Genomic DNA, 26236 nt, shown 5'->3' on the forward strand with positions numbered 1-26236 from the left:
AATGAGATGTGGCCAGCTCCTGTGATCTCGCTGATGCATACTGAGGACATGGCCGACACGAATGGAAGTATAAAGAAAGCACAAAATTTAGACAGTAGTAAGTCATGCCTTCCAAATATTGTGCGATGGGACAATTGTCGTTCACCTATCGCCTGACCTACTGTACGAACCATACCACTCACTAGTAGCCGAGTGTAATGCTATAGCACCACGATGAAACGTTTCAGTCTTTTCCTTTACCAGATACTCCGCCTGCGCCCTGCTATTTTTCAATTTTGTCAAAATTCTTGCTCCAAGCCACAATTTCTTCGACGATGCATATTCAGAAGAGCGTGTTAAAGCAGGACATGCTGCCTGACATTGTGCTCCTGTCGACGATGGAGACTCTTCTAGCCCTCCATAACACACCTGATCCCAACGCCTTCCAATTCTCCATGGCATTGACTTGGATCTCCATGCAGAAAGACCCTAAGAAGCAGAGAAATTCGTACCAGATCGCTGTGCAGTAGTTTCGCTTATACTGATAGTGGCATCTCCAGCCAATTGCTTCTCTAGTTCACGAATTTTCTGCTTCAACGATTCGTTCTCCTTCTTTACTGATTCTAGTTCCTGTCTCTGAACAGCAGCTTCTTCGTACCGGGCAGCAGCCTGAACACTGCCAAAACTGGGACTTCTTGACCCAGCACCAGCCAACGGAAGCTGGCTTTGTTGGCTCGGCTCACGAGAATGCCTTCCATAATAGCCAGCGGTATAACCAGATGGTGGAGCAGGAGCATAAGGACTTGTAGTGTTGCTTGCACTCCTGTACATATTTCCAGAACTCGTGCTGGTGCTTAGACCAAGGCCATGGTTGTAACTGTAGCTATTCTGGCGGCTGCCAGGGTCAGGTCGTTGGATGTCCAGGCTCTGTCTTGCTGATCTCTCGGTAGGTGGATCGCGTGGCGCTGCGACGCCAGAAACAGAAGTTGCACCGGCATTGTGAACTGCTTCTCGAGCTGAGCGTGCCGAGCGAGTGGAGAGATTGCTGCTCGATCTGTGCCTGCGAGCGGAAGTTGGAATTGGGTATGCAGCTGAGCCAGCAGTACCACTACTGTAAGGAAAAGGATCGTGCGAAGTCGAAGTTGTGAAGAGGTCGGATGTGCTTGATGCAGTACTGGCAACACTGGCTGTCTGGGCACGGAGGGCGGAGAGCTCGCGGGTGAGCCTATTGACCTAGGTACAATGTCAGTAGGAGTAGAGCAAGAGATTGTATTGCTAGGAAGGGTAGACGTACGATACTTTCCTGCTCCTTCTCTAATTCTAGGTGTAACTCGGCCGCCGTCAAGGGTCGTGGATGACGAATTGGGCCCTGGCCTTGACTCGATCCTACTGCCAATCCCTGTGATGATGGCGACCGTTCCATAGCTGCATGGGGTGGTCGAGGTGAATTGGGTAAGCTGCTGTTGTTCGGAACAGGCAAGGGTGGAGGACCCATAGCTGAAGACGTTCGTCTTGATTGTCCAGGACTGGTATGCTGAGATTGTGACAAGGGATTCGTATTGGATATTGAAGTTGTGCGTGCAGCTGAACTCCGAGCAGGTGCAACAGCAGGTAATGAGACAGGTTGAGAGACAGTCACGACGGAATTGATGTCAGGAGCCATGTTCGTGGTCCTTCCCTTGTGTCAATAGGCAACGCTCGGGCTCAATGCGCTTCACACAGCGTCCTTGGGCTAGACGTATTTAGAAGGCGTTCAATCAGACCATAATGTGGCTGAGTAGCAGATCCCCATACATCGCATAGCCGGATGCAAGAGTTGAAAGGTCCTCATCAGAGCTTAGTACTGGCAGGCCTCCAGGAAACTGTTTTGTTTCACATGCACGAACGAACCACTGGGTGTCATCGTTCCAGGCACAAATTGTGGCCTCAGGCATCAGTGTTACTCTCAAGCCGCCTATGAGTAGTACTGGCACGACACACTTTGTGAGCACGTTTCTTTCAACACAAGCACCGCAAAGTTGGTTAAGACAATCTTGGCCAGATGTCAAGTCTAAGTCGAATAACGCTACGTTATGGTCCAGTCTATTCAAAATCCATTCCCCTTCACCTTAAGTGGTGTTCCATATCTCATTTCGTTCCAGGCAGAGTGCTGCGAGAGACCAATGCATTGCTCAAGTCATCAATACCGTACTTACGCTTAGACGACATTGGTAGCGCCCTTGAATCCCAACACGCCGTTTCGAAGTGTGCCATCGTCACCACTCGTACGCCTCCAAACATCTTCCGCCTTGATAGTTTTGGTTAATGTTGCAGCGGTGACCTGTTTTCAAGGGTACATGCTACAAAGTAGCCAATCATGCCCTGGTTCATTTGTGGCACCGGTCCAAATTGCTCACCGGTGCACATTGCGTAGACGCCTGAACTGTCGAAATTCCTCTCACATCAGGACGGTCGTCTATCAGTCTGCTCGTGACCTGTGGACGTGACCGCTCCGTGTATCCCGTTGAGTTTGGCTGGATCGTTTTCGTAGATACTGTCGGCATGCTCTACGTGTGATGCACCGTCACTCTTTTCATCCTGATCGATCATGGCTGCTAAGCTTTGGAAGTTGAACATGGGTTCTACATTAGGCGGTGTGCTCGACGTTGCTTCCTGGAAAGACGACGACGCCGATGATGCAGTCGACATTTGCCGCAGATGCGACCTCCGGAATGGCTCGACACCAGAAGGTATCCCCATTGGTGCTGTGAGGGACTCCTGACTCGTTCCGGAGAATGAAGGCGTGCCATATGCGCCCACCACAAAGTCCTCGCCATCAGCTTGAATTCGAGGGAGAAACGATTCGTTACGTTCAGCATCTTTACCTTTACCAATGTCATCAGGTGTAATCGACGATGAGTTGCTGTCTTCCCGAATCAGTGGTACTGAGCTCGCCTCGGCCCCAGCTGATGGCGACGATAAGCCACTCTTTCTAGCAGCCTTTTCGGCTTTCCATTGCTCTTTCTCCTCCTTCTTAGCTTTCTTTTTGGCCTCTTTCTCTTCTTTCTTCCTACGATCTTCCTCTGCTGCCAGGCTCAACCTGATCGCTTCCATCATCATCAGGTCTTCGATCTCGTCTTCGCGTGACCTTCTTGACGAAGTGCCTCGTGGTGGGGCAAGGAATATGTTTCCAGCCTGCATGCGATCAGCAGATGCGGCATGTCTTTCGGCGAGGTACGATAGGGCACTGAGATGTGCATCAGAGGCTCGCCCATTGTTCTCCAGCGTCGACCTTCTGAGGACGTTCCTCCTGCCGAAAGGACCAGTCGCGACTCTTTGACTCGGATCGTTCAAGACGTATGCGGCGGCGTGTAATGCACTAGCAGCAGCAGACCGACGAGCGGCATGAGCTCGAGCAGCGTGAAGCTTGCTCGCCCAGTCTGGCCGGATCTTATCAGTAGTGATCACTTCTGGTGCATTCGCGGAAAGGGAGGTGCCTCGTCTTCGGCCCGGACCTGGAGATAGACTGGAAGAAGCCACCGATGTCTGGCTAGACCTCGCCGATGTCACGCCGTATGGAGTGCTACCAGCTCCGTAAGTCAACCCCCTTCGAAATGGTGGCGGTACATAGGTGATGCCAAATTCCGGCTGCTTGCAATATGGACATGTGGCCACCTCCGATACCAGCATCCCTTCGGCTTGCGCTTGTCGTTCTTCTTCTGATACTGGTGGAGCATTGGGGTCAGGGTCATTGTGCTCGGGCGGATGTGGATCTGGTCTTTTGATTTGGACGAAACATTCGGAGCAAATAGGTTGCTCGCAACATCTGGTAGTGTTTAGATACGGAGGATAATACAGAAAGCAGATTGGACATTCGCTAGCGTCCTTGTAAAGGAAGACTTCGATGGGTTGGCCATTCACAAACGGATCATTGGGATACTTGAGCTCTCGGGGTGTCAAATCTTTCTCGGAGTTGTTCCTCGATGCAGAGCCTAAACTTGCCAAGGTCTTCGCTCTTGAGCGGAAAGGCAGGTTCGAGTTGGTAGGCTGCGGAGGGAAAAAAGATTGGCTTGGTAGCGAGCCGTTCGCTGGGGAGGCTCGACCGGAGTCTGAATGGAAAGATTCCGACCTAGGACCTAGGGGTATAGTCAAAGTTTTCCCTACGTCAGCTGAGGGTCTTTTACTGAGTTGGTACTCAAGTTCTGGAGGGACGTGATCAGGGGCAGGCAGAGGCATACCACGAGCAACAGCCATGATTTGATGTTCAGCCCAAGAGTCTGAAAAGTCGTTCAGTCCACGCCAGAAAGGAGCCAGGCGGCGCTCAATCATCAATTGCCTGACCAAAGGCTTGTGAAAGTCTTCTTGACCAACGTAGACGCCTTGAGTGACCAGGTACCCACCATCAACGTGTTCTTCTTTCATACTGCGCTCTCGTTCCTTCAGTCTAGCCTGCTTTTCCTTTTCCTGTTTCCTTGCTTCTCTTTCCGTTTTGCTCTCACGACGAGCCTCAAGGGAGGCCACGTCTGGCTCATTGTTGCCGAGGCCGAGGAAGGAGGAAAGATCTGGACGACTGCCACGGCGAGCTTCTCGTACACGATGGGATGGACGAACGTAGTCGTCTCTGCTTGTGGACTCTAGACGGCCATCCTGAGCAGTCGCGCTGGGATCGTGTTGGCTCGACGACCCGCGGGCCTCTTTTGTCTGTGAATTGCCCATCACGCAGTATGTATAATGGTTTGTGCTCAGCAGATAGAAGAGGCAGACATCATGACGAAGAAGGAGGGCCTCGAAGTGCAATCACTTCAAAGGAGTGGTCGTACAATTGGCAGAGTGTCACCGCCGTGATTCCAAGCCGATAACAACGATATACTGTCGACTCATGAGCTCGTGTGCATCTGTAGTGTGTGGTGCCGTATTATCCCGCACAGTCCTGGTCAGACAAACAGCAGACGGCGTTGGAATGTTTCAACAGAACTGTGGGAGCGAGTGTCAATAGATAATTCGGAAAAGAATAACCACGATGACGAGGATGGAAGTGTATCAAAGTACTGGATATTGGCACGCCGAATGGAATGATGGGTGGAGACTACGACAAAGGCAAACCAAGTTGAGGTTCAAGTTCGATGCTGAGCAGATCCCTGCATGCCCTGCTTCACACTGCAGGAGCTGACGAAGATGCTCGAGAGCGGGTGTGCGGATGCAGTCACCAGTAAATTCGTGCCCAGCCATTTTCTCGCACGTGGGCAACTACAATATGTCGTGTCCCTTATCAATAACTTCTGCTGCAAAGTTAGTAGTTTCTCACGAGGACAAATGCAGCGCAGAGTTTGAGCTCTTTCCGAGAGCCGCGTGAGCCACCTTCTGATAAGATACCAGGCTCGGTACAAGCTCACTCTGCCAGAAAAGTACCTACGATAGTAGTATATTAGATATCCGAATATTTGGGCTAATAGATTGGCTGAACTTGAACTTCGCTGAAACACCTTGACCCTCGTTGGACAATAGCACTTCTCATGAAGGACAGACTTCATGGTTGTGTTTCTACGAATTTGAAGCTATTGATACTTTACAGGCCTTACCCCGCCCCTAGCGCCTACCGGTCTAGGGACCGCCAGCATTAGCTAAGCATTGACGCAAACGCACCAAAGCCTCACTGCAGGTACTTTCGACACCAGCACAACTCAAAACTATGGCTGTCGGCAATCAGTCGCCAAACTTGAAGTTTCCGTCGTACACAAGCGACTTGGTCGTGAGCGCTAATCAAGTTTCGTCTTGAATGTCAACGTATATGCGTCTTCACGTAACACCCTTAACGTCGGAACTGCTGCCAACCGTGCTTGGTCCCAGTCTCACCAAATCCGCGCAGAATATCTCATTTCAGACCCTCGCAACATTCCCTGAGAACAGCTACGGTTTCTTCGATTTGCAGGAAGCAGATGCAAAGAAACTTATTTCCAAGGTCAATGGCGCATTCTTGAAGGGCAGGAAGATGAAAGTCGAAGAAGCCCGCCCAAAAAAGCGGCTGCATACCAAGCTTGACAAGGACGAATCGCCCGCGCCAGAACCTGCTCAAAAGAAGCCAAAGAGGGACAAAAAGGCAGGGACAGAACTCAATGTAACAGAGGGCCATGAGTTGTCCGCGGGTCGCAAAGTAAAACGTGGATGGACCGAGCCAAAATCCGAGAAGGCCACACGATCGAAAACCAAAGAGAAAGGGAAGGATTCAAAACCACAAGCGCCTTCACAATATAGCGAGAAAGCGGAATTGCTATTTCGAACAAAGCTACCCCCAAATAAGGAGGGCCTGAAGGCCGACAAAAAGCGTAAGAGAAGCGCCCGTGAAGGTGCGGAACCTGCACTTGTCCATGAGTTCGAGAAGACCCAGATTCAGCCCTCATTCCTGAGAGAAACGATCTCTACCCAAAGGTCTGCTGAGTATGTTGACAACATTGGCTGGGTCAACGGCCAAGGTGACGTCGTCGAGAAGGAGTCGTCCAGCCGCCAACGCATGAGAGCAGCTAAACCTACCACCCTACACGTCGACACCGTCAAGTCCCTCAAGTCGTCCCCAAAAACAGCTACTGCAGACGAAACGTCTAGCTCTGGCTCGTCTGTCACCACTGAGTCCCTCCTGGACGAACCTATACAAGATGTCGAAGATGACGCTGAGAACACAAGCAGTTCTGGCACAACGTCCCCAGATGTTGAGACTGACCCTGCAACTGCTGTCGAAGAAGAAAAGGAAAGAGTTACAGAATCAGTACCAGACAGTACACAGCTCGTACAGGAAGTTCATCCGTTAGAAGCACTCTTCAAAAAACCCATGCCACCCAAAGGACAAGATTCAGCCAAACCGTCTCTTGAAATCGAGACATCATTCTCTTTCTTCAAGAGAAACACCCCTGACGACGACCAAGACACTGACGACCATTCCCTGCCACCAGAACCTTTGACACCTTTCACTTCTCAAGAAACACGATCTCGAGGACTAAGGAGTGCTGCTCCAACACCAGATACCGCTCATCCGAGCCGCTTTCCCAGCTTTACAAGCGCGTTGTCTTCACTGGACGAGACAACCTCGACTAACAGTAAGGCCACACCCTCGAAATCGGACAGCAAAAGCTCCCAAAGCGAGTTTGAGAAGCGCTTCTGGGCAGAACGTGGCCAGAACAATCGAGCTTGGAAAGCTAGGAGTAGAGCGGCGAAGAAGGAACAGAGGCAGAAGGACAATCGTTCTAGACGTGGCAGAGGTCCTACCTGATTAATCACAAACAGAGTGAAGGGAAGATTTGGCGAAAATGTCCTGCGATGGCTTGGTCTCTATCATCTATCATCTATCATCTGCTTTTTTTAGAAAGAGTCTTCACAGGACGTCTTTGCAACTCAGATGAGGACTTGATCTCAGTAAGTAACACACTATAGGGGGTCACGAGTCGCGGCACCTTGGGTAGTTCGTGGTACGGGAAAACGTCAGCCACACAGGAAAGCCCCTGAAAGAAGTGCAGCGTGGAGTGATACTGGAATCGAGGAGCTTCACGTCCGCTCTCCTAGGAAACACACTGTCTCTCAGAAAGTCCATGATCAACAATTGTATCAATCTTTTTGGTAACACCGACGAACTGGTAAAGGAGTTCAAGTTTGAGAACGAAATGAAGCAAGACTAAAGAGGAAGTGACCGATGTCTGGTTGTACTGTCACTACCGAGGCGGCTGCCTGGTAGGCTGACATGTGATCGCCCTCACCAGGCATCAAGCCCCAACTCTCCCATCACTATATAATCTGCTCGATTGTTGTCAACATCAGCATACTGCTTGCATTTCTCTATCTCTTGTACCTACTTCGTCTAGTTGCTTACCATTTGAGACCAGGAAGCAAGCCTTTTTCTGATCTGAACGAACCCTTACTGGCATCGGTGATGGCATCTAATATCTTTGCCAGCGCTGCAGAACCCTCCGTCCTCCCGGATCGTAACGATGAACAAACGACTCGAGTTGATCTCAAGAATTCAGCTGAAAAATTTGGGTCTTCGAATCCATTTGGTGGTCAATTACTGAACAATACTACACAAGGTGCCCTCTCCGGGAACGTGGTTAATAATGCTGCAAGCGCCAATCAACCAAATACAAACAATACTGGAACACTCTTCGGAAACATCAACACAAGCAAACCAGTATACCCAGCCGGCAGCTTGTTCGGCCATAAACCTGCTTGTTCTGCTGGCGGCCTATTCGGACAAAATACCGCTCAGAGCAATACTACTGGGGGTCTCGCTGGCAATCAGCTACCGACTGGTAGGTTGTTCGGCAACAGCAATCAGAACAACAATCCGGGTGTAAATCTGTTCGGACATGCTGCTCAACAGCGCGCGGCCGGCCTTTTCGGTGTCCCTCCACCACAATCCGGAAGCAGTCTCTTTGGACCGACTACCACCAACCAAGGTAGTGGTGGCCCTTTTGGTCGTCCTCAAAAATCTACTGGATGTCTCTTCGGTCCGCCTCTCCCGCAAACTTCTACTAGTCTCTTGGGTCCTACTATTACGAACCAAGCCAGCAGCGGGCTTTTTAGTCGTCCTCAACAGACTACTGGGGGTCTTTTCGGCAACTTTAACAATAGCACTCGCGGAGGACTTTTCGGCACTGGCAATACACAGACGCATCAAAATACTGGCTCGGGATGCAGACTTTTTGGTTACAATTCTCCAGCAACTACCAACTATAATTTGTTTGGTAACCTACCGAAGAATGAACCAAACCTCTTCCAGCCTGACCCTCATGCAAACATGCCAAGAAGCAACGCTGGCGTGTCCCCGTGTCGCGGCTGTCATTATGTCGAAATAACCACGACAAGTGTTCAACCCAATGGAGATAAGGCATTGCTCAGCCAAACCACTACACCCATACGGTTGTCAGCGCTCGATTCCGCCTCGATCGAAGAAGTGCGCTTGAAAGATTACAAGAATGGTCGTGACCCTCGGCACTCTTACACAAGAGGTGATTACGATGTAGAGCTTGTTAGACTCAGAGCTGAAGTAGACGCATTGCAACGTCAAGCCACTCAAAAAGATCAGGAGCTACGATACACTCAAACAAACGTTACTAGACTCGAAGCTGAGTTGGCACAATATCATCAGCAATCTACCAAAGTCGCTACCGACAATCCCGTAACAAGCGCCTTGCCTGCGATGCTAGAACCATTTGCTGCGCGGATGCAGGCTGTCGAGAAACAACTCGTAGTATTCACCGAGTCACTCGAGAAGTCATGTCTGATGAAAAGCGCGATCAATCTACCAACACTCGAGCCCATCGAGCCTGAGAAGAGAGCATCAGCCTCTGCCGAGAAGGAGCGCAAAGAAACAGAGACCGACGACAACAAGATTTCTACCTTGCAGCAGAAGAGGGGAAACAACCAGAGCGAAGTCGAGCAGGCCGCCAGCAATACCTCATCTCCCAGTGCGACAGTCTTTACTCCTGCTAGTGGCGCCAGCACCCCCCAAGGCGGAGATGCGGAGGAGTTGAGCCAAGTCGCCCCTAACGCGCGGGTTGCAGATGGAGCTAATGCCAATTTATCCTATATGGGTCATGACGGTCAGAGGGTGTACTTGAAGTGAGGAGCTGATCTAATTATCTATACTCCTGTCAAAGGAGCGGAAACAGAAAATGACTGGCTCTAGAACATGCTGAAGCCAAAGCTAAGAAGAAATTGCTGCAGAGAAAGCATACGAGACAGGGCACTTCCCTCACACCAGCAATTTCTCACCCTTAGCTCATGACATCTGAAACTGCTTGCAAACACCTTATCCGAGCAAGACACCAGAGGAGCTAGCCACGTTTGCGGCTAAACATCCTGAGGAAAACTTTGAGAGTGTGCTGGCGCGACTCCTTTCGGACGGCTATATTGAGACGACTACGTTTGCCGACGCAGGTGAACCTAGGATGTTAAGACTTGGAGAATGGGGAAGTTGAAAGGGGTACACGATGTCAACCGCTTCGCTTACATTTCAAGAACTGCTTTAGTCTTCGAAAGAAGAATAAGGAAGCGCTCTTAGATAACGGCCGGACAGAACTCGAGCTTTTGTGGGTCTAAGTGAATGACCCAGGCCGCATAGTATTGTGGTCGCAGGAAGACCGGCATGATTGTTGTTTTAACGATCCTGGGGTGTATGATGCGTTTCGGAGCAAGTGCAGTATGAAGATAGAGGCTCACAGTACTAGTGTTTGGGAGGATTGAGCTCATAGATAGATTCACAGACAAGTGTCCGTTCTTTGGCGTTCATACCGCTCCCGTTATTGACAGCTCAAACATCGTTATGTCCCCTTGTTTCATCGCTTGAATCTCTGCTTTCAAAAGTCGTGTATGAAACTTCGCTCGACAAAGACATCGTAACAATACTCAGACGCGCAACTCGTCAGGTATCGTAGTAGTGTACACCCTAGACTACACTAAAATCTCCTTCCTCGTGCCCAGCAAACTGCTGCCGACCATCCTATCGTCGGCCGCCTGCTTTCTTCCCACCACCAACCTTCGGGAAATTCAGAGGAAACTTCAGAACCGCGAATACCGGCTTCGGTATCTTTCCTTCTTTGCTCTTCTTCGCCAGCTTCGTGTATCCCCAGATATTGAGGTCTTTGTCCGTAGCAGGTTTGACGACACACCCGAGTTCGTGATAGAGTTTCTTGACCTCAGCCGCGTCGATGGCGAGATCTAGCTGAATGTCTGAGGGTTCGGTGACGAGCTGGCTGCCGTGGCCGGATCCGCTAGAGCCGCCGGTTGTGCCGGATGGTGGGAGGATATGTAATGTTAGAGCGAGGATAGTGGTTCGAAGGAGGGTCATGGCGTGAGTGGTGGGTATGTTCTGTTCGGGGAAGTGATGGCGCATGACTTCGCGGAGGACTTGAGGCGGGGTGCCTGGAGTGAATGTTTGAGGTAGCCATTCGTCGACAGGTGGCATACGACGGCGGCGGTCTTGTTTGGCGGCGAACGCGTGAACTTGGTGGAGAAGTTCGATGTATCGTAAGATCTGGAGCTGTTGGGTATATTTGTGGACTTGTTCCGGGTTGGATGTCATGTGCTTGTAGATGTAGGCTATTCTGGCGGCGATGTACCGAGACCGTGATTCTACGTCTTTCTTGGCTTGTAGGCGGTCGAGCCATGGTTTCGTCGGCATTAATTTGAGAGTATTCGTGGCAGGTGATGGTTTGATAAGGCTTGAGAGTGAATACACACGGTCTATGTCGTCGGTATGTAGGTCTGGCAGTGGTAATGGCTTGTTAGCTAGTCTGGCAGTCGCGGCTTCTGCTGCTTCCTCCTCTTCTTCATCTGCTTCCAGGTTGGCTGTAATTGCTTGTGCTATCATCTGTCCTTCTATACCCTGGCCCAGCTGACGATTCTCAGCCATAGCTTGCACTGCCTTCTTAGACTTCTTGGAGCCAAACGCTTCTGTAAGAGCGGCTCGAGTGCCTTGTTGAGCCAAGAAGTTGGCCGTATCTTCATCGTCCTCTTCCAATCGTGGTTGTTGCCGTATAGAACCTCTGACTGTCAGTCTCTTTGCTTCCGTCAGTTGAAGCTTGTTTGTAGACGGATCGTAGATTACGATATAGTGCTTCTGGTGTGCTTCACCTGACTCAGTACCTTGCTCAGCTGTATAATCTATGGTAGGATGTTCGGAGGAGTGAAGAAGAGTTTGCGACCCGTCTGCAGTTTTCTTGAAGAACGACTGGAACCTGATTTTCTGTGGGAAGGCTGCCCCAGGTGTGCTTGCTATAGAAGCATCAGCACCCTTGAACAATATTGCAAAGAGTGAGCCTACCTATGATCGGTTTGAGCACATCCGAGCCTGGGATATGCTCGATAGCGGCAGCAGTAGAAGCGACCTGCTGTTTCTTCTTCGGCCTGCTTTCTGGCGCCGAACTTGCCTTGCGCTTCTTCTCCGACATTCTGCAGATATGTTGGCGACTGTCAGTGACCTTTGAATTGTTGAGACTGAGCTATCTCGCCTGAACCTGAAACTGTCAGTTTTATAACGCTGATTTCGAAGAATGCATAAAATTATGGTTGCCTGAGGCCACAACAAAACACTATCACCTCCGCATTCAGGCACGTCACACGAGCTTACAACTCAAACGTGGAGATGGTCGGTGAGCTGAGGAGGGCACAATGCAGCTGAGCAGGATTAGACTCTATGCTGGTAAGCTGTATAGAGATGGGTCGAGGCTTGATCAAGCAGAACGCACTATCACACAGGCTAGACGAGCTACAACACGACGAGATATATTGCGAAAGGGGAAAGGCTGTCCTGTACAGGACCAGCTTTTGGATTTTCATGGGTTTGTTCATTGGCAGCATCTGATCGAGTGTAGATAATTTGTCGTCTGATCTCCTTCGCCATGTTCTGAGCGCACAGCAGACCAGACATGCCACTCCATCAACCCGCAGTTCAAGCAACACGCTCTAAGCTTCATTGTGTCGTATAGTAGCACACAAATATTAACCAGCATCACTCCTCCTGACATACAACCTCATCGACGTTGACTTGGTTGCACCGTTTCAGGGCCAATCCTCGCAGTTCATAGCCTCCATGCAGCAATATGCAGTTTCCTTGACCTTCTTTCGATGTCTCAGATGCTTGCGGTGGGCATGTTGATATGATTCAGTCGTCCGGTAGATCGCGACTTGGATTGAGGATAGTTGACAATTGTCGAGAGTGTTACTGAGAGAAGCAGTCGAGTCGTTTACTTGCTATAGCGATTGTTAGTTACTCTGGGTACTTTTTTGATTGTTCGTAACTTACGATCGTGCTCTCGTCTTGCGCCTCTTTCGCTTGAGTCTTCGGACTCTCTTCTTCCTCCACTTGGCTCTCATCTTTACTCAAGTTTTGGACTCTGAGGAAAGATGTAGTGGTAGAGACTTTGAGGAGCAGGAAAGTAGAGATCCGAAGCAGAAGCGTAATGTTTTGTGCATCAACGTGCTTGGCAGCCGCGACTCCGCATCGTCTAAACTTCCTGTTGCAGAGCTAGCTGTGCGTGACCGTAGCGTACTTCACTCCAGCATTACATCACATTTTCTGACGCCTTGGCTCCTTATAGATATTGATTGGTAGAAGCTGTGAAAGATCATGGAGCCCTTATGATCAAGAAGGAGGGCAGTGATGAATGTACTTTTTCCTCCTCTGAGATTTTGTAGCCGTGCTTCACTCAGAACAACTTCACTCGTTTCCACGAGACCAATTGTGAAAAGCAGGTTCTACACTAACATGGCACAAACTCCATCCAAAGCTTGTATGTTCTGATCAATGATCAGATGTTATCGCAGATCTAACTGTACAACCAGGCTGTAACACTCCGCCAGTGGTCAGCAAGGGCTATGTAAGTCACTCAGTTCACCTGGTCATGACTGGACCTAATGCTATATTTAGCAAGAGAAAGGCAAATGGACACAAGTCGACAACTTGAAGACCTACGTAACAGGTCCAGATGATGCGACAGCCGGCATCTTTGTGGTCTACGACATCTTTGGCTTCTTTCCACAAACCTTGCAAGGTGCCGACATTCTTTCTGGTCAGCATCACAGCGAACAGACTCGGAAGTTCAAGATCTTCATGCCCGACCTCTTCGAGGGAAAACCAGCCGATATCTCATGGTACCCACCTGACACAGATGAGAAGGGTAAGAAGCTCGGTGAGTTCTTTAGCGGGCAAGCCGAGCCAAGCAAGAACGTCGCCAGGATCGACAAATGCATGAAGGAGCTGAAAGACTCGAATCCTAACATTAGGAACTGGGGTGTGCTCGGGTACTGCTGGGGTGGCAAGGTGAGCTCTCATTGCCTATCTTGGTGAGTACGATGACTGATAACTTACTAGATCGTCAACCTTGTCTCCAAGCAAGGCACAATCTTCAGCGTTGCTGCCAATGCGCATCCAGCTATGGTAGATCCCGGCGATGCTCCTGCAATCACAATTCCGATCCTCTCAATACCCTCCAAAGGAGAAGATAAAGATGCTGTTGAAAAGTGGCAGAAAGGTCTCAAGGTCAAGAACGATGTCCAGTGGTTTGATGACCAGATTCATGGCTTCTTGGCTGCACGTGGTGATTTGGAGCAGGAGAGCGTCAAGACTGCCTACGAGAAAGGTTACAGTCTCTTGAGTAACTGGTTCTCAGAGAACCTAGGTAGTCAGTCGAAGCTGTGAGAAGCTCAGTCTCTATGATGTCTACCGGACTCATACTCTGTAGCATAGAGGTATCCACGAAAGGCTAACGCAATATATATTGTTGCATATTCTGATGCGCCCTTCAGTTGAACATTATATCAGCCGTTTCCCCGATAGCGAAAACTTCGCTTCATCCCCACACCACTATTGAGTGCTCGTTCCGTCATGAAAATACCAGCTGATCCTAACTCAACACTCCTTGTACCGCCATTCTGATCGGTACACCTTTTGCTCAACACCTCGTTCAGCCCGTCCAAGGCGGCATCATCGTCTTCGTCTATATTAAGATATGCTTCAGGTACGTCGATGCGTATGAGCCTCGGACAATGCTGTATAAACTGGGATAAGTCAGAAACGAGAATGTGAGTCGAGGACGGAAAGTCCGGAGATTCTTCCAGGACGAGAAGCTCTAAATTCTGTGGCGGTCTCAGCTGACCTGGAAGATTATCAGTTGCATTTAGCGCCCATGATGAACCTTGCGAGGTGAAGAGAAAGTTTTTCAGAACCCAGGAAGTCATTGCGGGAACAGAAATCTTGCTAACATTGGGGAAAGGCTTGCACATGTGGTTGAAGTAGTAGGTGTCATCGCTCCGGTGCACATTAACGGATAAGGTGGTGATTTGTGGTACTTCGGCGTCTGCTTGTCCAATGCTATCAAATGCATCGTAGACAGTTAAATTCCTGAACGATAAACTTTCCAACGTCTCCGGCAAACTGCGCAAGAATTTGGTCCATCTACCTCCGTCAGGACAAGTGTGGCTGTCATTGAGCTGCAACATGGTGAGGTTTGGAGGCCAAATGTCTCTTAGCCATCCTGTAGTTGAGTCGGTAGCTTTATTAGTATCGCTAGGTATTATTTCGAAAGGACTACAATCCTTAGGTAAACTTAGCCATTTTAATGCAGACAAAGGCCTGATAGATCGTGACAACCTATCGAAAGTAAAGTCGTAGACATCCCTTGAGAGATCCAAATGCTCTAATGCTAAACATTTCGAAAGTGGCGCCAAACTTGTCGTTGAAAAACTGACAGCAGGCGCCACGAACAACTGCAATGAATTCTTGGTCCTACTGATCAGTCGACTGGTGAGGCTCTTCTTGCTTTCGTAAGCCAGGGCACCCATATCAAGATACCGCACAAAGTCCTCAAGCCCAACTCGACGAGTCCGTGATGTTATAGAGGGGGATATCGTTCTAGCAAACTCTGTGAAGTTTCGTGAGGACAGGAGAGGCATCGAGTACAGGTACGCGATAGTTGCATCATACCAATCCCTGGAAACGAGGCAGCATGACCAAAGGTCGTACTGGGCTGCCTGTGGTGAGCGATTGAGGCGGACAAAATTGACCACCACATCGAGGACCTCTTGTGGCAGATAGGTGATGTTCTGACGCGTCGCGATGTGTTCGATAACTTTCATCTCACGGTCCTGAAGGTCTTTGACAAGAATTAGTCCACAATAGCAAGATCCAAAGAGCTAGTGCTATGTACAAGAGCAACAAATGTTGTCGTGGCAATTATACCGTGGCGTACTACGAGTGATGGAGGAGAAGTGCTGTAGCAAGGTCTTAATAGCTGCTTTGCCCGGTTTACCTGACCAAGGGTTGGGCCACTTTCAATGAAAAACATTGGAGCTCAATTTGAGGTATCTGCAGGAGACAAAGTAGCCCAAGCTACGCGCTTGAGAATCACCAGGAAGGCAGCAGTTCGTTCGAGGCAGAGACAAGTCATCTTCGATGTTTTTCTCTACACTCAGCTGCTCACCTCTTTTTACCATGTCATTAAGGACTCCTACACGAGGCAATAATCTATCAAAATGACTGTTTCTTGAGCCACCTCGGAACGATGACGGAGCCGAAGAGTAACTTTTATGGTACAGTTGCGGCCATACTTGCCCTTGTTCAGGTGAGCATAGAGTACTCTATGTTCCGAACCTAAACCAAATCACGTCTAAGTGCTACCTGCAACCTGATTTCAACGACGATTCGCCACGGCAGGAAGCAGCATCTCCAGAGAAGCAGTGTTTCGATGTATGTCGCCCATGTGGCACTTGGACTGACCAGAAACCCTTCGCTCGATAAGTATATTTTCGAGACCGAGGCTTGCTCTCCAGGGACCGAATTCGCTCGAAATCCTTGGTCTTCGTTGTCGACGTGCAAACATATCGCCTACACACTGGTCTAAGACATTGCCAAGTACATGTTCTGTCTCAGCGCACTCGGTATTGGTCATGAACCCCTACACATCTTCTCACCCCACTTACCCCGGTCTTGGCGTTTCTTAGTAGTGGTATTGACAATGGCAGGACGTCGTCCTCTGCTTCCCGATGCAGCTTGCCTAGCAAGATCTCGAGATGGCGTACCGAGGCAGCCTGTTATTCTGTCCTGTTCTTATAGGTTCGAACTGCCCTACCATGCGTATGCAAGGACCAGGGGTGCTGATCACCTGGGTGAAGATGTATCATGTTATTGGAGCCCTCTCCTGTTGGCACACCTACCAAGACCTTTGGTGACTGGGTGGAAGTGATGCAACCTTGGCGGTGGTTCCAGAATCTTAACAGCTATATCCTCGAACTTCCACATCGCCTGTATCGCCCTTCAACGTCTTTCCTTTACGAAGATTTCATCAACGCACTCTGTTCCTGAGCTTCGAAATGGCGTCAACCGACACTGTAGAGAGAAAGCCTGCCGTCATACACGATGAGAACTCTCTTAAGGGCGAACTTACACCTCCTCAACAGGGGCACGAGCTTGTCGAGTTTGACAAGAAATCAGAGAAGAAACTCGTTCGCCGAATTGATTACCGTCTACTGCCTATCCTGGGTGCGATGTATTCGATTGCTCTCATCGATCGAGTAAACGTAAGTTATGCCGCCATCACATCTCGCGGCTTTTACCTTTGTATTTACTAACTTTGTACTGCAGATATCAGCCGCGCGTATCTCCGGGATGGACAGGGACCTACAACTATATATCGGCGACAGGTACACTATATGTTCGTCTTTTTGCCTCGTCGTACGACGAAAAATTCTGATATCAGAGTATAGGTTTGGTTGTCTTCTTCCCGGGATATATGGTCCTCGAGATGCCGAGTAACCTTGTACTACGGAAAGTTGGTACAGCAAATTGGCTTGCATTCATAACCTTTGCCTGGGGGACTGTAATGTTGGGTCAAGGTTTTGTCAAGAACTACCACGCATTGGCTGTGTGTCGAGCACTGCTTGGGGCCTTTGAAGCTGGGTGAGTTGGCTGAGCTGAGAAGCTTTCAATCTCGAAATGAGCACTAACAGTAACTCTTCACAGTTTCTTTCCTGGCTGCGCGTAGGTACCCAAAGTTAACCCAATCTCCAGGATCAACACTGACTTCACTTTTTAGATATTTGATCCAGTGCTGGTACGTCCGGTACGAAGTCCAACAGCGGTACGGGATGCTCATCGCCCTATTGACCAAGCTAACGATCTCAGACTCGCCTGGTTCTACCTGACTTCGGTGTTCGTCGGAGGCTTCTCGTCTATTTTAGCATATGGTTTGATACAGATGGAAGGCCTCTCTGGCATACGTGGTTGGCAATGGATCTTCGTACGTTCTTGATAGACTCTCAGTCGTGCCATACTGACCTGTACAGATAATCGAAGGTCTTTTGACTATTGTTGTCGCTCTCGGTGCATGGTTTCTCATTGTCGACTTTCCAGATAAGGCTCATAAGACAGGTCTTCTCACCGAACACGAAGCGAGCTTTGTCGCGCAACGGATCGAGAAAGACCGTGGGGACGCCATCCCGGACGCCCTAACGTGGTCGACGTTCAAGACTCACCTGATGGACCTCAAACTATGGGCTTTTGCACTGATGTTCATGGGCACTACTATGCCGGCATATGCACTGGCGTATTTTGCTCCTGTAATCGTTTACAGCATGGGCTATTCGATCGGTGTCACACATCTGCTATCTGCACCACCTGTCATCTTTGCTGTCATCGTCTCGCTTATTGTTTCACGATTGTCGGACAAATTCAAGGTCCGAGCACCGGCCATTACCTTCCAATGCTTGATTTGCATTGTTGGGCTAATGATGACAGCCTACTGCGAGGGCAACGTTGCTCGATATTGGGGCCTTTTCTTTGGATTTGCAGGGTGCCAGGGAAATATTCCAACAATCTTGGCCTACCAATCGAACAATATTAGAATGCAATCGAAGCGCGCTGTAGGCAGCGCTATGCAGATAGGTTTTGGCGCTATCGGAGGGATCATGGGCTCGACAGTGTTCCGTCAAAAGGACGCCCCCCGATACGTGACCGGCCTCTGGGTGACAGCGGGGTTGCAGCTTTGGATCCTGCTTCTGCTGGCATGCACCACGACCTACTTCATGAAGATGAACAAGAAGGTTGATAAGGGGACGTTGGTGAAACCGCTCGAGGGTCAGCCAGGATTTAAGTTCACCTTGTGATCGGCGATTTTCGGAGGTGACTGAAATGGGACGCTTTCAGAGGTACTCGCAGCGTTGGGCCTGTAGCCAGGGATCGGTAAGGGTCGCAAGACAGATAGTATAAAGAGGGAAAACAAGAGCAGGCAGTTTTCGCTTGGTCAAAACGTGTCCGGAACACGTTCCTAGCGCGTCAAATATTCTGCCTTGTCAGGATTGTCCTTTCTTCTTCCCTGCTTCTTGCTCGACTGCTCGCCAGGTATCAGGCAGGTTTGTTCTCGCTATCTCTGTTCCGTGATCATGTGTATCCGTAAGGCTTGCGGTAGAGAAGAACAAGATAGTGGTTTGTGAGGAGGTAGACACGATGTCCGCGGTCCTGCGCGACAGCCACGTGTCAGATAGTTCCGAACTGGAGCTTCGATGCGCCGGTCTTATGGCGGAACAAAGCATCGATGACCGCAGAATGAGAGGACGAACAACTTTCCTGCCAGACTCGTTGATAGATGGGAGGCAGCACATTTTGGTCTTTAACTGGTGCTTGCGCGAAGGTAACGATGAACGAAAATATCCTGCAGGTGGTTTTCAGCAGGGTGTCCACTGTTGCAATCTTTCTTTTGCAGGATTAGTGGTCTTCTGTTAGGGACATTCGTTCCATGCTCGAGGAGACTGTACTGCAAGTTGTTCTGGCTGGATCTATACCTTCTATGCGCATTCATTGAGTCGACTTAGCAGCCATTTACCTAGATGACGCGCCACAAGTACCAGGTTCTACCGGGGACTGCTCACAAACCTGTCCGCGCTGAAGCGCCATGATCATCCACAAATAGTGTTTCCCGAACACTGATAGCCTGACAAGGTCTTTGATTACGTCTGATACAGATGACATGAGCTGTATACCAATAGGTCGATGCTTATAGGTAAGCGGAAGGCACTACGATCTACGATAATGACTTGTCAACGACGATGGAAGCCGTATCTTCGCGCAGCGCCATTTTCTCCTGAGACTAGCACAGAACGTGAGTCCACGATTATATCGCAAGTCTGGACCACCGATATCCGTACTCTGCATTTGGAGGAGAGGCCAGTTCATTACACACGCTTAAACAACAATTGGCATCTTACATGATGGCTGTGGTCTCACTTCAGCTCGTTGTGGTACTGTATATCATGCTTCAACAGTATGAACAGGCAACAATTGAGACGACAGTTTTCGATACTCTCTGAATCTTCAATGGCATCTTCTATCGTCGGTATCAGTCTTGTTCGGTTGATGTGTTCTTTTACAAACCATGATGAAGTTGCAAATGTAACCTAACAAACGGCGTCGAACCCCTGGGTATTGTCCTCGTTCGCAAACAGGAAAGTGATTGAACACAGGGGCAGGTAAGTGTAATTGTGTTCGTAGGAAGCCAAGATGCTGGAACCATCGTTTGACATATCACTACTGTTCCTAACTCGTGGACTATACCTCGACACAGTTTTCGTTTCCTCGTTCAAGTATTTTACACACTCAAGGGAGAAGCAGATTGTCGGTGTCAACCATTACTTCTGATAAATTCTGCACAGGCTGATCTTCGAGGAAGGTCTACTTACCTAAACCACGTCCACGATGAAGCTCAGTGCAGTGAAATGGCTTGCCTACCTCACGGCAATGGCCTCGTGGAAAACACCAACCCCGACGCAAGATCTCGCAACTCAGCCTTCGACCTCACAACCTCTAAATCCACGCGAGGAAAATGCTGCCAATGCTGGGGGACCCTTCTGGCCATTTGGTTTTCCAACAACGAACATTTTCATCACCGACGATGGTCCAGTAGAGTTAACAGAAGCCAGACTTGGCACATCGACACAAACAGTCACGATTGATGTGACGAGAAATACTATTATGCGCACCACCACCGTGACCGGCACAGATCTTATCGGTAAGTACTCTCTCGAACACGTATCAGGTTCCACTGAGAATCGCCTACGAGTCTCACCAATGCGCCTCTCTGAGCTAACATTTGGTAGTGACTGGCTTCACACCTCCTGCTACTGGAACCTGGGTTACTGCTCTAGGGACACCAAAGACGACCTCAATTCCATCTGTTCCATCTAGTGTTTCGGTCTCGGCTCTCACAGTAGTTTCCTGCACCCAGGATGCTACTTGTACACCTACGCCAACCCCTATCACTTACACTTGCCCACAAGGTTCGAATGGATTGGTGACAACTACGATGCAGCAGTATAGTTGCACAGCGGGTGAGATTTGCACGGCTGTCCCCTTCAAGGCGACGTTCACTTGCAACTGTGGTGAGTAATCCCCTGAGTCACCTACCAGCTTCCGCCAAGAAACATGCACGAGTTTGACCGAGCCGGCTTCCTGAACTAAAAATCCCTAGGCAGCTCGGTTTGTGCTACGGAGGTACCTTATGTAGCCATCCCTTTTCTGGTCCTACCCATGGGTGGTGCGATACCACCTCCAGTCTGGCCTGATATAGTCCAGCCGAGCCCGAAGAGCCAGATATTCTTACGACTACACCTCCTGCCGAGCCACTTGATGAGACGTCGACGACTACGAGCCACGAGGCTTCTTCAACTACTTCGTCTAGCGAAAGCTCAACCACATCAAGGAGCACCTCTACCTCGTCGAGTAGTTCTTCCATTTCAAGCACCACAACAAGTACTTCCAGCTCGTCGACTTCATCTAGCAGCACAGCCTCTGCATGTGCCTACGGGCCCTTGTCCCTGCCTACGGATATTGACAAGACTATCAGCGCGTGGATGGCTCAGTTCCCCTTCACAATACTCACGACTTCGGAGACCACAAGCACGACTACCTCTTCTAGCACTTCCACGCCAAGCACGACCACTTCAAGCAAGGGCACAAGCGCGAGCAAAGAAACCACACCCTCGACAAATACACCTGCTCCATCAACTACCGCTTCATTTGTGGCTCCACATGTACCACCATTTGTACCAGATGCAGATCCTGCATTCAGCTCGAGCCTGTCTGCTGAATCCGTTTCACGAGCAGCATCGGTGTCTTCCGCCGCTGCAGCGGAGGCCACCTCGATATGTCAGCACTGGGGCGTGAAATCATTCCCGAAAGACATTCCCCTCGACTGGTTGCCAAAAACAGATCAAACTGACGACGGCTACCTCTGCGTAGCCGAACCGGACAAAATGAACATCGACAAGGATATCTGGGGCACGGACTGGGAACTACAACCCTTCAGCATCGACAACGGCTGGGAGGACACAGACCCCGACCAAACTCTCGTCGAAGAATTCTGCGACATGCTCGTCGACAACAGCGTGGACGTCACCTACGACGGCAAGGTCCAAGGCGCCTGCGCAGTCTACAGTCGCGGCGCATGCATCCGAGAAGAAAACGGCGAATGTGCCATGTACGAACACAAGCCTGTCGCCGCCAACGAAGCCACCGTCGTCTTCGCAGTGACCTACAAAGCCAACTCTCCCAAGTGTGGTGAAGAACACAACAAGTCAACCAACTATGTCGACATGGGCAGGAAGAAGTGCAAAGAGAAGCTGAACAAGAATTTGATCAACAAGTGTAAATTTGACAAGAAGCCGAAGCAGGACAGTAATGTTTACAAGAGCTTTCCGGTGCTTGGTGGGACTTATTGGGATGGGTGTATGCAGTATACGATTGTGGCTGTCAAGAATCCGCCCAAGGCAGGTTTCTAAAGCAGATCGGAGAGGGATATCTTCAATGGAGAAGAGCCTTCTAATGATATCGTTTGGGGCTTTCGATTGTTAAGTCTTAGGTCTGGAGTGCGTTATTGAGAGTGAAAGGAGTGTATCATGGACCAGGCGCTTGCTGGTGAGCGAGTGCTGATCGACTGGGATAATCCTGCAGATTGAGACGTTACTTGTGAGGACCGGGATAGATAGATTCAAGGGTGCAACTTTCTCTTTTGCATTTTCCATTCTTCTGGAATGCCATCGAGTAAAGTGATCCGTTCTTCTATCATCGCGTGATTTGGGATCGACGCGCCCAGGCGACTAAGGAATGTGCTTCTACGTTATCATAACCTGTATGGTATTGGGCAAGCATTATATTGGTTAGAACAGTGGTGATGTGGCTGCAGATCAACTATATGGTCTCACGTTCTACCAACCTCTCCCAGCCATCTTCTCGCTAGGTGCCATGCTACCACAATTTATGCCAACCATTGCCTCGCCGAGGTTAGCACTGCACTCAGCTAATACCTTAGCATCCTTGTAATGTGTTACTGCTGTGACAATAGCCTTTGCTCTTTGAGCAGCATTGCCAGACTTGAAGATACCAGAGCCGACAAATACACCGTCGCAGCCCAGCTGCATCATCAATGCAGCATCAGCAGGTGTTGCAACACCACCAGCGGCGAAATTTACCACAGGCAATCGGCCAAGTTCTGCTGTCTGCTTGAGGAGTGTAGCATCGGCACCAAGCTCTCGTGCCAAAGCCCTGATACCGACTTCACCTTCATTCGCCAGCACAGCCTGCGCACGAGCGATGTCTCGCTTCACTGTTCGCATGTGCTTGACTGCTTCGACCACATCACCGGTTCCTGCCTCGCCCTTTGTCCGTATCATGGCTGCTCCTTCTGCTATTCTCCGGAGGGCTTCGCCAAGGTTACGGCAGCCGCACACAAATGGTACGGAGAAGTTGTTTTTCTCGACGTGGTAGGTATCGTCGGCTGGTGTGAGGACTTCGGACTCGTCAATGTAGTCCACACCTAGTGCTTCGAGGATCTGGCATTCGACAAAGTGGCCAATACGTGCTTTGGCCATAACAGGGATTGTGACTGCCGCTTGAATGCCTGTATGTGGTTAGTCTCTGTGCAAATGTGGTCTTTTGGTAGCGGCTCACCTTTTATCAATTCGGGATCGCTCATTCTTGCAACACCACCATCCTTCCTGATATCTGCGGGGACTCTCTCCAGGGCCATGACGGCGCATGCACCAGCTTCCTCGGCTATGCGGGCTTGTTCAGCATTGACGACGTCCATAATGACACCGCCTTTCAACATCTGAGCAAGACCTGCCTTGACGAGGAATGTGTTGTTGGACTCGCCATTCTGTGTAGCAGTAGGGATGGGGATGGAGGAGGCTGCGGTGCCACTGCTGGCTGCGTTGTCGTTGATAGTCATCTTTGCAGTAGACACAAATCTTCACGTATCGAGGACGTTGTTATGAATGGTATAGGCACAATAGAGTGATGGGACGTTCCTGTGGACAAGCAATCGATGGTAGTCTCGTAGGTGTATGGCTTTCGAGTGCGAGTGTTGTGATATGAAGGTGAGAATGGAAAAGTGAATTGAAAGCCAAGCGAAGAAGGAACAGTCATAGATGGAAAAAGTGCCACTGTACCTCGAACCTTCCTTCTAGATTCATCCTACCCACATACGCCTTGGGACAGTATCACGTAACGGAGAAGAGCTCATGTCGATGTTTCCCGTCGCTTAAGCATTACGACAATTGTTGTCGGGGCTACTGTAGCCTCAGGCCTATTTCGCATCCCCTCATTATTGCCAGGCTCTTTCAGTTGAATTGACATGGACTTCTCGAAACATGCATGAGATGGCCGAGAAGCGCGACAACCAAAAAAAATTCTGTTTAGAGCTTATTCCGTCCCTGCATGATAACGATGAGTCCATGTGGGCACCCACATCGATGATCACTTGCTCGTGGGAGATCGGAGAAGCCCCGCAGTCACTTTGGAAAAGGTGCCGGGGTATATATGTAATGTCCTAGCGGTTCTTGGTCACATGCTCTCGTTACCCTTGCAGCATCGCCTGCGCTCATGAGGAAGCATGTCTTGTGCTGCAATACTGCATCATGCAGTCGTCTCCTGCTATACCACAAAGAGGTAGGTTTGACCTTTGGTCCGGGACATGCTGCAAGTCACACTGGACCTGTTCATTGTCTCGAGAAGTACGAGTGTGGTTTTACAGGTCTGAGTATTTGAAATCCTTTCTAGAGAGGTAGTCCTGGCATAGTAGTGGACCATCATGAACCAAACGCTTTACAATCTACCTCAAGATATCCTCCTTCTAGTCCTTCAGTACCTCGAAGCTCCCGATGTTCGATGCCTACAGCTTACATCTCACGCATGCCAAAACACCTTCACTGATCCCATCTACCTACGTACCATCCTACGTTTCTACACTTGCACCCGTGAAGTTCGCGCTTTGTCTACCACCCTCCCCAACGATGAATCGAATCTATACCAGGCGTTCAAGACTATAGCAGCCAGATACTACCATTTAGGCCGAGGCAAAGCAAGGAGGTTGCAAAGGCTCGACCTGCGGGCACTCGACCAGTCAGGACATTGGTTCCCAGCACCGCAATGGGATTACCATGAATCGCAGCCAGGTGGACGGCTGTATCACGAGACTGCCGGATCACATCTGCGAGGAATGGGATGGAAGCCGTACTTGTTCCGCCCGACGTTGTGGTCGTATAGTGATGGGCTTCTTGTCTACGCTCCTAGTCTGGTCTCTGACAGTACGGTGCATACTGCAGATGATGAATCGAACAAACAAGCGGTGAACGAGCAATCTGGCGCGGCTGATAGTTGTCTGATAGTGCTCGATTTAGAGTCAGGTTCGGTAGGAAAAGTACCGTTCGACATAACAGGCAAGATCATTCGGAATCTTAGACTTCGAGAAAACACACTGATAGTTGAATGGGCTGAGAAAGAGCCATGGCATGACTTGAACATGGTTGATAAAGTACATAGACATTTCGCGAGCTGTTACGACGTGACTCTTGCTCAACCCTCAACCACAACAAGTGCAGCCGCGCAGGTGAGTGTCAAATTCCGCTCTGAATGGCGTGTTCATTTCCTTGGCCTTCCCCTTACCTCTCGAGACTACTTCTTCAGCACTCACACGGCTAAACACTACGCGCTCTACTACTGGCAGCCCAATCGCAGTCTGTGGACCGGTGACGAAGACCAACCGATCGAAGCTTTATTTGTCTGGGACATCTCGAGCTCGTCTGATTATCGACCAAGCGATGACCCGACCAACATCCACGCAAGAAGAACCAACGAAAAAGGTCACCTGTCTGGTCCGAGGTGTGTTGCTAGGTACAGCATGAGGGAGCTCGAGTGGCTCGGCATACGCCAGCACGCAAGTATCAGTTTGACAAGGATTGAAATTGACAGTGCGAATGAAGTTCTGATGTGGCGAGAGAACCGCTTCGCCAATCAGTATGGCTATTTCGACCCTGCGGAGCGCTGCTGGGAGAGTACGAGCACTTCGTTCAAGTTGGTGGGAGCTGGTGCTGTCTTACGTCGGACAGCCGATGTTGAGCTGGTGAGCTACAGGGGGCATTGTAGTATGGATAGCACGGAGGTGACTGGTGGGATTGAGGGTTGGTTTTTGCCAGTTTGTGAGGTCGGAGACGATCAAAGTCAGGTTAAGTTCGGCTTGATAGAAACTTGCTTTACCGGATTGGTGGTTGAGAATAGACTCCTGGCTAGATTGAGGCTGGAAGAGGATGGAGAGTGGATGAATCTTCAAGATGATATTGTCAAGGAAGTGGGCTGTATGGGACGGATCGCCGGTGATGAGAGATGGCTGATTGGTCAGAATAACAAATTGCAGCTTGTTGTTGCCAGGTTTCAATAATCTTCGGTCCGGGAAGAGTCTAGATAGTTCGTGAA

At 49.8% G+C, this 26236-nt stretch overlaps 10 protein-coding genes across 10 annotated transcripts; 6 read left to right on the forward strand and 4 right to left on the reverse strand.

Moving 5' to 3' along the window:
* Positions 1 to 468: 468 nt before the first annotated feature.
* LTR64_007296 (uncharacterized protein) lies at positions 469 to 1642 on the reverse strand (the record flags this gene model as incomplete). Its single annotated transcript, XM_064901618.1, has 2 exons — positions 469 to 1212; positions 1274 to 1642. 2 exons carry the CDS (start codon positions 1640 to 1642, stop codon positions 469 to 471), a joined length of 1113 nt encoding a protein of 370 aa, XP_064752694.1.
* A 779-nt stretch (positions 1643 to 2421) lies between these two features.
* SIP5 (SNF1-interacting protein) lies at positions 2422 to 4674 on the reverse strand (the record flags this gene model as incomplete). Its single annotated transcript, XM_064901619.1, has 2 exons — positions 2422 to 4094; positions 4143 to 4674. 2 exons carry the CDS (start codon positions 4672 to 4674, stop codon positions 2422 to 2424), a joined length of 2205 nt encoding a protein of 734 aa, XP_064752695.1.
* Positions 4675 to 5746: 1072 nt separating this feature from the next.
* Positions 5747 to 7219, forward strand: LTR64_007298 (uncharacterized protein; the record flags this gene model as incomplete). Its single annotated transcript, XM_064901620.1, has 1 exon — positions 5747 to 7219. The coding sequence occupies one exon, from the start codon at positions 5747 to 5749 to the stop codon at positions 7217 to 7219; it is 1473 nt and encodes a 490-aa protein (XP_064752696.1).
* A 654-nt stretch (positions 7220 to 7873) lies between these two features.
* Positions 7874 to 9565, forward strand: LTR64_007299 (uncharacterized protein; the record flags this gene model as incomplete). Its single annotated transcript, XM_064901621.1, has 1 exon — positions 7874 to 9565. One exon carries the CDS (start codon positions 7874 to 7876, stop codon positions 9563 to 9565), a length of 1692 nt encoding a protein of 563 aa, XP_064752697.1.
* An 876-nt stretch (positions 9566 to 10441) lies between these two features.
* On the reverse strand, positions 10442 to 11891 carry RPA49 (DNA-directed RNA polymerase I subunit rpa49; the record flags this gene model as incomplete). Its single annotated transcript, XM_064901622.1, has 2 exons — positions 10442 to 11715; positions 11765 to 11891. 2 exons carry the CDS (start codon positions 11889 to 11891, stop codon positions 10442 to 10444), a joined length of 1401 nt encoding a protein of 466 aa, XP_064752698.1.
* Positions 11892 to 13207: 1316 nt separating this feature from the next.
* Positions 13208 to 14140, forward strand: LTR64_007301 (uncharacterized protein; the record flags this gene model as incomplete). The annotated part of the gene is made up of 4 exons (XM_064901623.1): positions 13208 to 13232; positions 13285 to 13319; positions 13370 to 13762; positions 13814 to 14140. The coding sequence occupies 4 exons, from the start codon at positions 13208 to 13210 to the stop codon at positions 14138 to 14140; spliced, it is 780 nt and encodes a 259-aa protein (XP_064752699.1).
* A 2669-nt stretch (positions 14141 to 16809) lies between these two features.
* LTR64_007302 (uncharacterized protein) lies at positions 16810 to 18600 on the forward strand (the record flags this gene model as incomplete). The annotated part of the gene is made up of 7 exons (XM_064901624.1): positions 16810 to 17016; positions 17081 to 17150; positions 17203 to 17395; positions 17459 to 17476; positions 17532 to 17576; positions 17621 to 17735; positions 17782 to 18600. The coding sequence occupies 7 exons, from the start codon at positions 16810 to 16812 to the stop codon at positions 18598 to 18600; spliced, it is 1467 nt and encodes a 488-aa protein (XP_064752700.1).
* Positions 18601 to 20185: 1585 nt separating this feature from the next.
* On the forward strand, positions 20186 to 22266 carry LTR64_007303 (uncharacterized protein; the record flags this gene model as incomplete). Its single annotated transcript, XM_064901625.1, has 2 exons — positions 20186 to 20498; positions 21062 to 22266. 2 exons carry the CDS (start codon positions 20186 to 20188, stop codon positions 22264 to 22266), a joined length of 1518 nt encoding a protein of 505 aa, XP_064752701.1.
* Positions 22267 to 22692: 426 nt separating this feature from the next.
* SNZ1 (Pyridoxal 5'-phosphate synthase subunit snz1) lies at positions 22693 to 23714 on the reverse strand (the record flags this gene model as incomplete). The annotated part of the gene is made up of 2 exons (XM_064901626.1): positions 22693 to 23384; positions 23435 to 23714. The coding sequence occupies 2 exons, from the start codon at positions 23712 to 23714 to the stop codon at positions 22693 to 22695; spliced, it is 972 nt and encodes a 323-aa protein (XP_064752702.1).
* Positions 23715 to 24575: 861 nt separating this feature from the next.
* On the forward strand, positions 24576 to 26201 carry LTR64_007305 (uncharacterized protein; the record flags this gene model as incomplete). The annotated part of the gene is given in 2 exon segments (XM_064901627.1): positions 24576 to 25645; positions 25664 to 26201. 2 exon segments carry the CDS (start codon positions 24576 to 24578, stop codon positions 26199 to 26201), a joined length of 1608 nt encoding a protein of 535 aa, XP_064752703.1.
* Between the last annotated feature and the right edge of the window lie 35 nt (positions 26202 to 26236).

Source organism: Lithohypha guttulata, assembly GCF_036872675.1.
Source record: "Lithohypha guttulata strain CCFEE 5908 chromosome Unknown scaffold_5, whole genome shotgun sequence".
In the NCBI taxonomy this organism is placed as follows: Eukaryota; Fungi; Ascomycota; class Eurotiomycetes; order Chaetothyriales; family Trichomeriaceae; genus Lithohypha; species Lithohypha guttulata.